The sequence below is a fragment of the Bacillus rossius genome, chromosome 1, assembly GCF_032445375.1.
Source record: "Bacillus rossius redtenbacheri isolate Brsri chromosome 1, Brsri_v3, whole genome shotgun sequence".
NCBI lineage: Eukaryota > Metazoa > Arthropoda > Insecta > Phasmatodea > Bacillidae > Bacillus > Bacillus rossius.
Genome location: NC_086330.1, coordinates 331,104,963 through 331,118,427, shown reverse-complemented (window position 1 = coordinate 331,118,427; position 13,465 = coordinate 331,104,963). Strand labels below are relative to the sequence as shown.

General features: G+C 34.0%; 1 protein-coding gene across 1 annotated transcript in view; it reads left to right on the top strand.

Annotated features, from left to right (window-relative positions):
• The window catches only part of LOC134528046 (phosphatidylinositol-3-phosphatase SAC1-B), a 53,053-nt gene extending 40,426 nt beyond the window's left edge, over window positions 1-12,627 (top strand). The window contains exon 13 of the mRNA XM_063361247.1: window positions 5,144-12,627. Within this exon, the coding sequence (XP_063217317.1) occupies window positions 5,144-5,286 (143 nt within the window). The 3' untranslated portion in view covers window positions 5,287-12,627. The remainder of the gene's footprint in view (window positions 1-5,143) is intronic.
• The last annotated feature ends 838 nt before the right edge of the window (window positions 12,628-13,465 follow it).

The following is a 13,465-nucleotide window of genomic DNA, read 5'->3' as shown; positions in this document are numbered from 1 at the left end:
TCTAAAATCAAGTTTGAAAAGTAGGGGTGCGACGATTATGCAGAAAAAAATTTTTTGTTAAGTAAAGTTATTCATAAAAACAAAATCAGTTCATGGAAAGTACGTTTATTTAAAAAAAAGGTGGAGTATACAAGAGCACGCCAAACAATTTATATTAATAATTCATTAAACAAAAACCTTTCTTCAACTTTAAATAGAAATACCAAAACTCTAACGCGTACGCAAGCCACTTGAATCTGTGACGTGAACTAACGCATAACTATTGCCGTAGTACACATTTACCACGAAAGAATGCGGGCCATCAAATGTAGTTAACTCGGCTCTCGACAGAGGGCGCGCATTGCATGCAATCGGCGAGATATCGATATTCGACTACGTGCGCGCGCTTTATATGGGAAGCAACATAACCAAACACGAATGATGCCAACTAGCGCTGGCTACATGTTCATAAGCGGTACACCGCGGCGACGCAGACAATCAGATAAAGGAAATAACGTTTAAAAACGTCTTTAAAAGAAAATGTACACGTCAGACAACTTCGTATATCCGTGAATTAAATAAGTAAGTGGTAATGACCAAATTAAATTGTAGATTTATACTTTAAAATACATAGTTTTATACGGAAAAGATACCTACATCGGTACACCGCGGCGACGCAGACGATCTCATAAAGGAAATAACGTTTAAAAACGTATTTAAAAGAAAATTTACACGTCAGACAACTTTGTATTTCCGTTAATTAAATAAGTAAATGGTAATGACCGAATAAATATTAGATTTCTACTTTAAAATACATCGTTTTATACGGAAAAGATACCTACACAAAGCGCTAGGCATCTACTAGCGGGACCAAAAACATCATGCGAGTTTACGCGAGAAGTTTTTTTATCTCAACATTGACGGTCTAAAATATGGGTGCGACGATTATGCGATAAAAGAGGGTATGTTCTGCTTCAGGAGAAAGCCACCATGTTGCCCAAAATGAGAGTACTTTTTATTTATTTCTTAGTTGCATGCTATATTTCTATCATGTCTAAAACATTTTCCTTGGTGGAGGTTTGGCATTGAGAATAATTAATGTTTAGGTTTTTTTGGGGATAGTACTATACATCTCATCATCATCATCGACAGCTAAGTCATTTAAGCCATTTGTGATAGATACTTTCAGACAAAACAATGTAGAATATTGGGGAAGGCATCACCCAACCATGGATAAGTATCATAAGAATGGTTGGGCTGGAATTCAAACCAAGATATTCTTGAATGAGTCTTGTGTTATACCATTTCGCTGCCAGGTTTGTGGTCTGTTCTGAGGTTTAGCCAAAATATAATTTTGATGAGCCAAAAAAAATGCTTAAGCACTAGCATATTTTAAATGAAATTATAAATGTATGGAAAGCCTTAAATTATAAATGTATGGAAAGCCTTAGGATGAAGAATTGTTACAACTTTGGCTTTTTGTGAGGATGGTGCTAGACTGTGGTACCCTTAGCACTTCCCCCACCCATTTTTCCCCCTAATTCCCTGAGAAGTCAGTGTAAATTGCAATCTTTCATTTAAGGCTAAGATCCTGAGTTTCTCCTGGGCGCGCAGAGAGAGAACAAAACACACGTAGTTCCACAATCCTCGATAGAGAGCACTAGCTGTACGGATGAGCTATGGAATGTTGGGGGTGGTGGTGCAGGAGTAGGAGGAAAGAAGGCACTTTTCTCAGAATTCCTTATCGCCCAGCAGGGTGTCATGTTCTTCAACGAGCCTGAAAAAGGGGGATGGGGGAAGCCAGCCAACTGCCTGCCTCGGAGAGCAGTAAGATTTCCGCTCGGTCTTCTCTGTCAATTCTCCCCAGACTTCTTCGACCGCTCGACCCTCAGCGCGTAAGAGAATAAATATTATTTTCGATACATTTTAGTTCTAAACCCGTAAGTAACGGTATGCAACCCAGTAGAATTATAATAAATATTAATTTTGTGCATATGTACATATGTGAACAAATGTAAAGAACACTTCACATATACGATAAACATATTGTACGTTTTACCGCGGTGGTTTGGTGGCGAAACTTTCAGATTTTGTCTTTTCTGCAAGTTACGCAAGATCAAGTTTTTAGTTATTTATTATAACATATTCGACTAGTTTAACATGCTTATACTAAATATGCTAATCCATGAGATGACACAAGAACTCTCATGCACAGCTGACCACTACAATCAGGGAGGTTGGCCAGTAATGCAGTTTTCCTTCCCGTAAAAAAAATGCTTTGTTATATACTGTATGATAAAGGTTTTGCGCTTCTACAGGTTTTCTTACTTTACACATTTTGTCACAGATATTTGATTGAATATCTAATTAGGTGACTTTCTGTTGTAAATTGGTATTTTTTTATATATGATTAAAATTTATAGTTTTATGTCTGATGAGTGATGATATAAAAGATGACCTTTCTATACAATCAATTTATATTTGTAGCTGAATATATGTCCACAAAATATTGCAGCTTATTGCACTAATTTTAGTTGTTTGAATGTATTATGCATGTAAGTATGTGTACATGATGACAGAGATAAAGAATTTTTTGGTTTGCTTTTTTAACCACATGAAGCTTGTGACTTTCGATGAGACTTTTTCATTTATATCAGAATCTTTGTTATTAGTTGCTCAATGTCCCTGGCATTCGCCATAATTGTTCTTGTAAAAACATGTAGTTAAAATTTAAAAAATAAGCTATCATGTAGTAATTTATTATTTCAATATAAATACTTGCGTAAGCATAACTTACGGCGGTTGCGTCTAGCGAAATAGAGAGTGCCTTCGAGCTATCACTATTAGTGACGTCAAGCATCAAAGGTATTTCTTCTTGCAGGTATTTTTGTACTGCAGGTCTGACCGGCACGAAATAACATGTGTTGTAATTAATAATTTATATTTCTGTAATTAAAATTTGGTTCTGAAAGGGCCACAGACCTTCACCACGAACGCCTTTGCAACCCAGTTAGAAGTGTCGGAATGAAAATATGTAGAGGGAGTAGACTAATCGTCAAAAGTTAATAGAAGAATATTTCAGAGGGAGATAACCAACGATATTTTAGTGCATTCAGATAAAGTGATACGCGAAGAGTGGTAATTCCCCCTTTCCTACACATGAAAATAATTCTTCAGGGTGGACCTTGATCGTCCCAGTGGGGAAAAAGGCGTGCATAAATTAGACCACCGAGGTTATACACTGAAATCAAATGTATAAGGAATTGCTGAACTCGAACCAGAGTCTAAGTGATTAGGAGTGAGGAATACTAGTACAATAAATATATATCATGATGTAGTTTTATGATAATCTATACTCACGTTTTAGACATTGTAATTGCTGCATGCCATATTTACATTTTCAAATTGCCAAATAAAGAAAAAATTGAGAAACAATACAAATTGCTCAGCTTAGCAATAATTAAATTAATCCTAAGTACAAATGGAAATAAAACATTTGAGGACAAAAGTAATTTACTTAAATAACAATGTATGAAAGGAAAAAAAAACATATGTAAGGAGGAATTACACATTTATTGCAAAATAATAAAAAATATAGTCTTTTTCTTATACATGCAAGTATCATTACATTTCATTTTCGGCCACTGGAACACATAATTAGCCAACATTACAGAAGTACATTTTCACTTTTTATCAAGAATACATAAGGTCCTAAACTTAACGTATGAGGCAGATAACATATGCTCAAGATACTTTTATGGAGAAAACATTAGCATTGTAGTTACAATGTAGATTAAGTATATTAAAAATACTTACTCAATTTTTCGTCGATTAGCTTCCTTCCATTTCCTGCTGAGTTTCATCTTCAAAATACGACTCACTTCACTGACACCAGTTTTATCAGTTGACCGTTTTAAAGCAATGTTTTCCCGCTAGAACTCCTGCGATAGTCGGGGCATCTAGCGGGCTAACTCTAAACTCATCGTGCCTGACGTTTAGCGGTGTAATGCTGAACTAACTTATCATTCGTCCATTTCACGAGCTACACGTGTCCGTTAAATAAAAAGTTTTAAACTCAAATTATTTAATTTCTGTACATTATATAAATGTTATTGTGACAAAGAATTGTTAAGGATACTTCATATACATAAGTAAAAGCCTCGTACAGTTTTTATAAATATCTAATATTTAGTTTTAAAATTTTCTTAATTACAATTTAATAAGAAATAAGTTTTTGGGAGAATATTTTTTATCATATTTGAAATTTCAAAGTTTTCTTTACAAAATTATGTTGGTTACGTTTGTTTATCTACAGTGATATTAATGGGATTAATAATTTCCCTGGTGGCTGCAAAACTATGGATCTTAGCCTTAAACAGCCTGTGTTTATGACACTGTCTAGTTCTAAGATACTCCAGGCAAATAATAGGGCGGTTTCTTACTATGTATAGTACATGGCCAATTCCTTTAAAAAATATGCATATTCTGCGTCATGTGTTTATCATTTCTAATGAGCGTTCAGTGGACAAAATGTTGAGCTAAAGAAAGAAAAAGTTAATGGAAGTTAAAACAAGATGCAGAAAAATTTTATTTTGCATCCTGTGTTTAGATTTAACATTTTTGTGCATTGTTTTTATTAATATGCAGACGACGAGCCATATATGTAGACACTTCTGTTTCAAAACAGCTGTTTCTACCAAAGCCAGTATTGCAATAAGCAGTCGCCTCCAACAGTCAAACACGTGACCTGCAGTCAATCAGATGGCCTGGAATATTCCGTCCGCCCGTCAAAAATTTGGCAAACTCATACTTTCGACAAACTTATAGAATTATGTTCTATGGTTGGTTGCACCTGTCAATTGTTATCAGAATACAAGCCAGTGGAGTTTGTTTTTGTTCGTTCAACAGGTTTGCATAGCATTACAACTCTTGAATTTTTCCAAGAATTTGCTTGTACAACATGAAAGGGAACATAACATAAATATACTAACAACATCAAGATAAATCTTTGAGAGAGAAAACATGTGTTGTTGGCCCTACTGATTTAGGAAATTTTTTTTTGACGGAAAAAGTTGTGTTGTAAATCTCTTGGCTAGGTTTACAGAACTGAAGGACGTGACAGGCTATTGTAATTCAGGCCTAATTTGAATGATTTGGTTTTCAGAGTACACAACAGAAAGTCTGCTGTACCTGTTGTTCTGGGGTGCGATGGTGGCCGTGACGTTTGGCACGATAATGATCTACGGTTCGGAGTTTGTCGACTACCCGAAACTTCGAGACATCAGGAAAGCTATGTTGGTAGAGTGAACGAGTCACTGGAGGAAAGTGTTTTGTTTTTAAAAATTCTCAAGTTTATCTGACGTGCATCGTCAGTGTCCACAGTTGTTAAAAAAATTCCATTTACGTAGTCTGTTACAGTTACGTGATCCAAACTTGACTGTTGAAAGAACAGTTCTTAACTTATTAAATAACTAATAACTGTCCATATTATGGGACAACGGTAGAACCTTGATTTTGCATTGCCCTCAATTACACTAGTATTTTTATTTTTGACTCACACCCTATGTTAATAAAACATTCCATTCCTCCTATTCACACCTCAAGGAAATATGGCATCCCTTTAAAACAAACTATCAATGTTTTATTTTTGATTGTAGATACGAAGGTATACTCTTATAGAAGCCTTAAGCTCTTATGTGTGCCAGTGACAATGGCAATCTCATCATGTAATGAATAATTTTGACATTTCTGCTAGTAGCATAAATATAATATCTACTGTTCTTACAATTTTTTTTTTTATTTAGAGATACAAACAATACTGTCAGATGCAGGAAATTAATTTTTTTTTCCAAAGATATTATTCCAAAACAATGCTGAGATGGTTCAGAATGGCATATAGTTTTATAGAAAAACTGTATTAAAGAAAATAAATTATATGAAAATAAGTATTTTTTCTCACACTGCCCTTTAATTACTCCATTTTACCTCTCACTTAAAATATGTGAAATAGGGGTTCTAAAAATTTTGACTCAACTCTTTGTAGATAAAAGTCATACATCTTCGATACATTTTTCAAGTAGATTTATTTATTTTTAGTGTTTTGTCACATGCAGATTTTAATGCATTTTTGTTTTCTTGGACTTCTGTGCCTGAAGTAAAACTGTGATATACATATTTATACAATTTTTGTTATTAGTGGTTGTATTTATTGATTTTGTTTATGTAAACACAGTTCTATATTGTACATTTATGTACATTAAAGAAAATAAATTATTACTTCTACTTACGGAAAGGACAATGGTTATATATTATACCTTGGTATTTTTTAAGTTACATATTATTTAGATTATGTTTTTGGTGGATAAGTAATGTACAATGATTAGCTTTGGTTACCCAGAATAGTATAAATAGGGTGTTAATGTGATAGGTCATTGTTAGGGCCCCACTTTCATGGTAAATAAAATTAACAGATTTCGTCATAAAAATATCTTGATTTCGTCATAAAAATAGTCTCATTTCGTCATAAAAAACTGCTCTCTAAAATCATGGAGAAAAATGTAAAAATACAAAACCAATACATAAAAATAGAAACCATACTACAATCATAATCCTTAAATTATACGAATGATTTTGAGTTCCATAAAAGTAATTTTAACATTATCAGAGTTTAAAAATCATTAAAAGAATAGGCCTACATGAATAAAAGACATGTTTCCAGAATTGACAATTCAGTCTCCTAAAGTATTTGGAATTTCTTATCTCCGCCGGGTTTAATGAAAAGAGGAAGTTAAAGAGCATAGAATAAAAGTATTTTCGAAATTTTTATTTTTTTTTTTTTAATAAATATCGCCCAACTATGAAAATTAAAAAATTCGATATCTCCTTATAAAATTAAGTATTTGAAATTTCTTATCCCCGCCGGGTTTAATGAAAAGAGGAAGTTATAGAGCATATAATAAAAGTATTTTCGGATTTTTAACATTTTTTTCGCAAATACCGCTTAACTACATATTTACCGCCTTCACTTTAAAATTCGAGTGCACGATCGAAAACAGTCACTACTTTAGGCTTTTTGAGCATACAAGGCTTACATTTACAAAAAATATCTTTCATACGAAAGCGTCACGATCTATGTAAACAATAACATAGACTTGCCTTTGTTCTTATTCTCCTCGTGACATGGCCGTAGTAGTAATCTGTGCAGCCAGAGATTAACTCACACGTTTTACAAAACATTTTTCGCAGGCGGTAATTTCATTTTAAGGTATCGATTCTCATATTAAATAAACCGTAAATGGGACCGAGTCGTATGGAAATGTTAAACTGATGAAATACAGGAAGAAAACTATGATTTTAAGCGTAAACGTGATAGCGAAGTATACAACTCGATTCTTGAATCGATACTTTCGAACTCAAAAAACGTCTCGCAAAAGTCGTATTTATACAGTTGGTACCGAAGCCATTATGTTTGTTTTGATAAATGAACGAAGATGAAAAGTGGTTAATAAAGTAGTCTTTAGGTGGGAAATTTGTGTTTAGGAATCTGTACTGATTATTAAATGTTGTCTATGTTGTTATTAATTTAATTGACCTTTCCAGTCAAAAAATCGTGTACAAGTAAGCAGATTTCGGGTCAATTTCGCGAAAAGGGTTTTTTGTGTGTAATTTCGTGTTTTAATTAAAATTGCTAACATTTCGCGTTATTTCGCTTTATTTCGCGGTTCGTGAAAATTTCAGTGCCCTAGTCATTGTTTTACCACTCAAAGTTATTTAAACTGAAACCTTACTAGTAAAAATGTCATTAGTACAATTTTTGTTACTGTCCCTATAAGAGCCCGTCTACAATAGTCCGAACCTGTGTGTGGTCCGTGTCCTTATCCGAATGTGAGTGACGACACATTGTCTTACCGAAAACTGCCCTGTCCACAATTGCGATGTCCGAATGTATTGATTTTAAAGTTGTTACCAGAGCGCAGTAAATGTGCCAAACCAAATGTTTTTTGTTTATTGTTTTGATGCTTTGTAGTTTGAGATTGATCTTATGAAAGTTGTGGGAGTTCAATATTATATATTTGTTCAATAAGGCAAAATGGCTCTTCTTGACTTACAACACCCTTCCATTTCCTTCAGTAACAAAAACAGACACCACGTTTTCAAACGGGAATCGGAAATTAAAATATCGTGAGTGTTCTGTTCTTTTTTTGTGTCCGAAGTACACAGGTTGGGACAAAAAGTTCAAATTGACGAATGTCTTGGGACAAGGTAGGTTCGGACCTTCGCCCACTTGACGCATGACGTCAGAGGGTCACGTGGACCAATCAGCCACGAGTGTCCTTCGGACACAGTTTAGGACATTGTTATTGTAGACGGGCCTTTAATGACAGGAATAGGAGTGGCAATGCTAAGCAGCTTGATATAAAATATTGTTATGTAATATAAAGTTATGTAATTTTTATCCACAGGGAAACAATTACATGTGTAAAAGAAATATGGGTTATTACATCCACAGAGATGAAAAGAATCAGTATTTAGTTTTAACTAAAATAATATCATCTCCTTGGTTTAGTAGAGCATAGAAATAATGACTTAGGAGTTCATACAAACCAATGGTAATTTTTTTTGAAACTTGTGTATTCTGTGGTGGTAAATGGCTTAAGAGTAACACAATATTTTTTTGGCTATCTGAAGTTTATGTAACTAAAAGTGAACACACACTTAGAACCATATATAATTAAGTGCAGGTTTCCTTAGAGTACATTCTGGCACTTCTTAAGAGTGTTATGGATGTAGTATCCAAAAAAATATGTATTTTTACATTTGAATTTTTGTGTGATATGTAATATTTGAGATTGGGAATTCAATTGTAGGCATTTCCTGGCAATTATTACATAAATTAAAAATAGCCTAACTTTACAAAGCTTATCTACTTAAGAGTTCCCAGAATATTGAAAAGCAGTTGCATATACTTTAAAAATCTGCATATTGATTCATAAAATTACACCTGTTTTGAAACAAATTGCAATCAGAGTTTGTAATAAATCTATAAATAAGGCCACTATTTTTGGATTCATTGGGTAGCAAAGTGGAATGCTTCATGTTCACCATCAGACAAGTGTTCTTGAACTTGAGGCTGTTACATTCAAAGAAGTACATATAGTAACCCACCAAAGGCTGCGATCTTTTAACTGACCAGTGACCACACTCATAATACTTGGATTATACAGGTAAGTTGAGTGTAGCGTAAGAGTGAAATTAATCTGTAAAATAATCAAGACTACCTATGAATTACTGTAAATAACTGTTTAGAAGTTTCTGAAGGTACCTACTTAGAATTAAGATTTACTAACAGGAAGTTTTATTAAAAGGGTAAAATTGTGTTTATTAATTCACCAGGTGCTAAATTTTTTTTTGAACTTATAATCTTGGAAATTTTCTTAACAGGTTTTTACTGGAATTAGTATTAGATGAATAAAATCAGTTTAACCACTAGAATAGCTGATGTAGAACTGTGTGACTATACTTAAGATGGCAGCAGTGACTTACAAGCTGCAAGCGATAAACCTCGTGTTCTCAGTACGTACAATCCAAGAAGTGTTAACTGGAAGATGGACCACCAACGAGCAACTAAGTGGTGCAATATGGTACTTCTGTGCTTGCAGTTTTACACTTGCCACTTCACCGTAGTGGTCATTAATTCGCAAAATATATAAGTAAAATATGTTGTTCTGCAACTTACATCCAATGTTTTCTTTCTTATATTACCTTTTTCATTCACTCTTGGTGCAAACTGTTGCTTATTGCTTACCATCTTTTTTTGTGTAATTGTCGCACCTATATTTTAGGCCGTCAAAATTGTGATAAAAAAACTTTTATCGTAAACGTCGCATGTTGTTTTTGGTCCCGCTATTATATCCCGAGCGCTTTGTGTAGGTATCGTTTCCGTATAAAACAATGTATTTTAAATTAGAAACCTAATATTTATTTGGGCATTACCACTTATTTAATTAACGGAAATACGAAGTTGTCTGACGTGTAAATTTTCTTTTAAAGACTTTTTAAACGTTATTTCGTTCATCTGATCGTCTGCGTCGCTGCGGTGTACCGGTGTAGGTATCTGTTCCGTATAAAACTATGTATTTTAAATTAGAAATCTAATATTTATTCGGACATTACCACTTATTTAATTAATGGAAATACTAAGTTGTTTGGCATGTAAATTTTCTTTTGAAGACTTTTTCAACGTTATTTCCTTCATCTGACCGCTTATAAACATGTAGCCAGCGATAGTTGGCGTTATTCATGTTTGGTTGTGTTGCTTCCCGTACAGAGCGTGTGCACGTAGTCTAATATCGATATCTCGCCGATGCATGCAACGCGCGCTCTCTGTCAGGTGCCGAGTTAACTACAATTAATGGCACGCACTCTTTCGTGGCAAGCGTGTATTATGACAGTTACGCGTTAGTTCACGTAATATTGTATTCAAGTGACTTGCGTTCGCATCACAGATTTTGTTTTTCTATTTAAAGTGGAAGAAAGGTTTTTTTTTTAATGAATTATTAATATAAATTGTTTGGCGTGCTATTGTATACTCCACCATTTAAATAAATGTACTTTCCATGAACGGGTTTTTCTTTTATGAATAACTTTACCTAAAAAAAAAAAAATTTTCCCGCATAATCGTCGTACCCCTACTTTTCAAACTTGATTTTAGAATAAAATGTACTACGATTATGCGAGAAAACACGGTAATAACATGTTAAGTTCAACAATACAATAGCTGCCAGTTAGTTGTGGGCCTGATGCACACCAGTAAAATCAACATGTCAAGGGGGAGGGGGAGAGAGAAAAACAGGTTTATGTAATGTGCATAATGGGAAAAGAACTGCAGAACAAAGCAAGATGGACAGATCCAGGTGGGAAAACCGGCCTTTGAAGTGTATCGAGTGACTTGGATGACTGTTCTCCCTTATAACCTCTGCAGTCCATTACCACTAACCAAGCACTATGACTATCATATTGAAAATGGTTCAGATGCCCATATAAGTTAGTACCTACTCCTCTCCCCCTGTGACTACACAACTTGTTCATGTTTCATAATCTTCACAGTTTGCCTGCTTGAAACTGCTTTTAATCCTTCCCTCCTTCCGCCATTCATAAAAACTGAATGCATCATTTTTTTCAAAACTTTTCCAAGTGGTGGTAATAAACAAACCACATTTGTATTACAGAGTTTGTGGTATGAGCATCAATATTTCAGTTTTCGAGTGTTTCCTAAAACCATTCCTGATCAATGGTTGGTTAGTTTTCCTCCATCAAATTATAATTAAAAATATGTTTCAATGAGCTTTTACTTAAAAATGATTAGCTTTTGTTGCAAATATAGGTCAAGAGGAAATAAATAGATGATTATATTGATTCTTGCATTGCAGATGAAATATAATTTCTAGTTTTATTTTTCCATCACAAACTTAGTAGAAAAATTCAAAGAAATAAATCACAGCAACCTTCTACTCAGTAGTGAAAAAAAAATAACCTCCTAGCAAAGGTGGCACAAAAAATTTTACGAATATGATCCTTGCTCTTAACCACATCAATAAAGTTTCTGTAGATAGTGGTCCTTTAGAAGAGTGGATTGTGCAAGTGGTGGTAAAAGTACTAGAATAGGTGGGACTTCAAGTAGTTCCGTACCACTCGGCCCAAACAGACCTGTTCCAGCACGGCTTGCAGGTTTAGGCATCTAGATGAAAACTGTCTTGCAGAATCACATTTGTTGATTTTATGGAAGAATTTGAACTGAACAGTAACTAATGATATTTATAATAAATATTTATAACCACTGGACTGAGACAGTACCGGTACGTTGAAACAGATTGATATTGGAGTGTGTTGGCCGATATTGACAATATTTATCTGAAATATCTAAAAAAAAAATAATTTCAGATACTTGAACTGATACCACTATTTCTAATCTTTATTCTGGAAAAGTCAAGCTTTTTAATTGAGAAAAAAAAATTAATTTAACAGCAACATTAAGACCTTATTTCAAAAGAGGTAAAAAAATCAGTAAAAAATAAATTTGAGCCCACGCCGCTTTCAATTATAAAAATGGTTTTATTTTAAAAATGGTTCACCTCCACAAAATGGACGGAGATATTTCAACTGTCTCAATTGCAGAAATATTCTAACACTCTATATTGAACACACTGCATCTCTAAATGAACATATTTGGAAGCGTACCACTAGTGACATGAGGCCATTGATAACGCAAAGATAATTATTTTCGTGGCCAGCTTCTTTCAAGTAAGGTGGTCTCAAAATATTATGTAGTAGACAGAGTAACAGCGGAAATCCTAACTTTTTTTGTGATGCGTGGTTCGACAAGTGCAAATACTATGGGAAAACTAGCTCGTGACATCACTGGTGACCTTCAGCCCGTGTGTAGCTTATGGAGTCCATCAAGCATTGTTCCCTTTTCTGTGCACCTCGCGTTTGTTCGTTCTTGTGAAAAAATATATTTGTAAATTACCAATATTGTAAACATTATTAAATACCATCTAGACTCCTCGTGCAATTATGAAGTAGTATCCTTCTGTTTGTCTGTTCTGACAAGGGGAAGCTACAACGTTTGGATCGCTGATTTTATTCTAACTTTGTGCACTTTTAATAGTCCATTAGGACAAAATAATTTTCAAGTAGTAAGGTGTACTACTTGGATGTTTGAGAAAATCGCGAGAGAAGTTTTACGGGTTGAATATGTACTGGTGCATTGTGACCATGAATGCAAGATCATTGGATCTCTGGATCATATTTTTTTTATATATATATTACATTTCAGAGGTAATATAATGAAAACATAAGTTCATGCCAATACACACTTTTACCTTTGAATTGTAATATATATATATATGAAAGAATATGACCAGTGGTGAAAAAAATATGAATTAAAAAAAAAACATGAGCTGCACTCAATCCAGAGATCCAGCGATTATGGAGCTTGAACGCTAACCACTTGCCCACCGCCATCTCGCGCTCATGGTCACAATGCACCAGTACACATTCAACACATAAAACTTCTCTTGCGATGTTCTCATACACCCAAGTAGTACGCCTTGCTACTTCTACATTATGTTGTCCTAATGGACTACTAAAAGTGTACAAAGTTTGAATAAAATCAGTGATATGAACGTTGTAGCTTCCCCTTGTGATAAAAATCAGTACTTCGTTAAAAGCAGCAGGTGCAGCCAAGATTCCTTTGTGCCAAAAAAAATTACAAGTATTTTTTTTTACTTTCAATATAACGATTTTATCTGTCCTTTGGGTACAATTATTTCTTTGAATCATGTGTTCCAACCTTTATTAGTAGAAACTAATTCAAAAACTGCAATTTTATATACAATGAAAAAAAAGTAAAATAAGCTTGTTTCTCTGCTTTATGTTCTTGTATTGTAAATTTTGATTGAACAGGAAATTCGCTGCACATTGTACA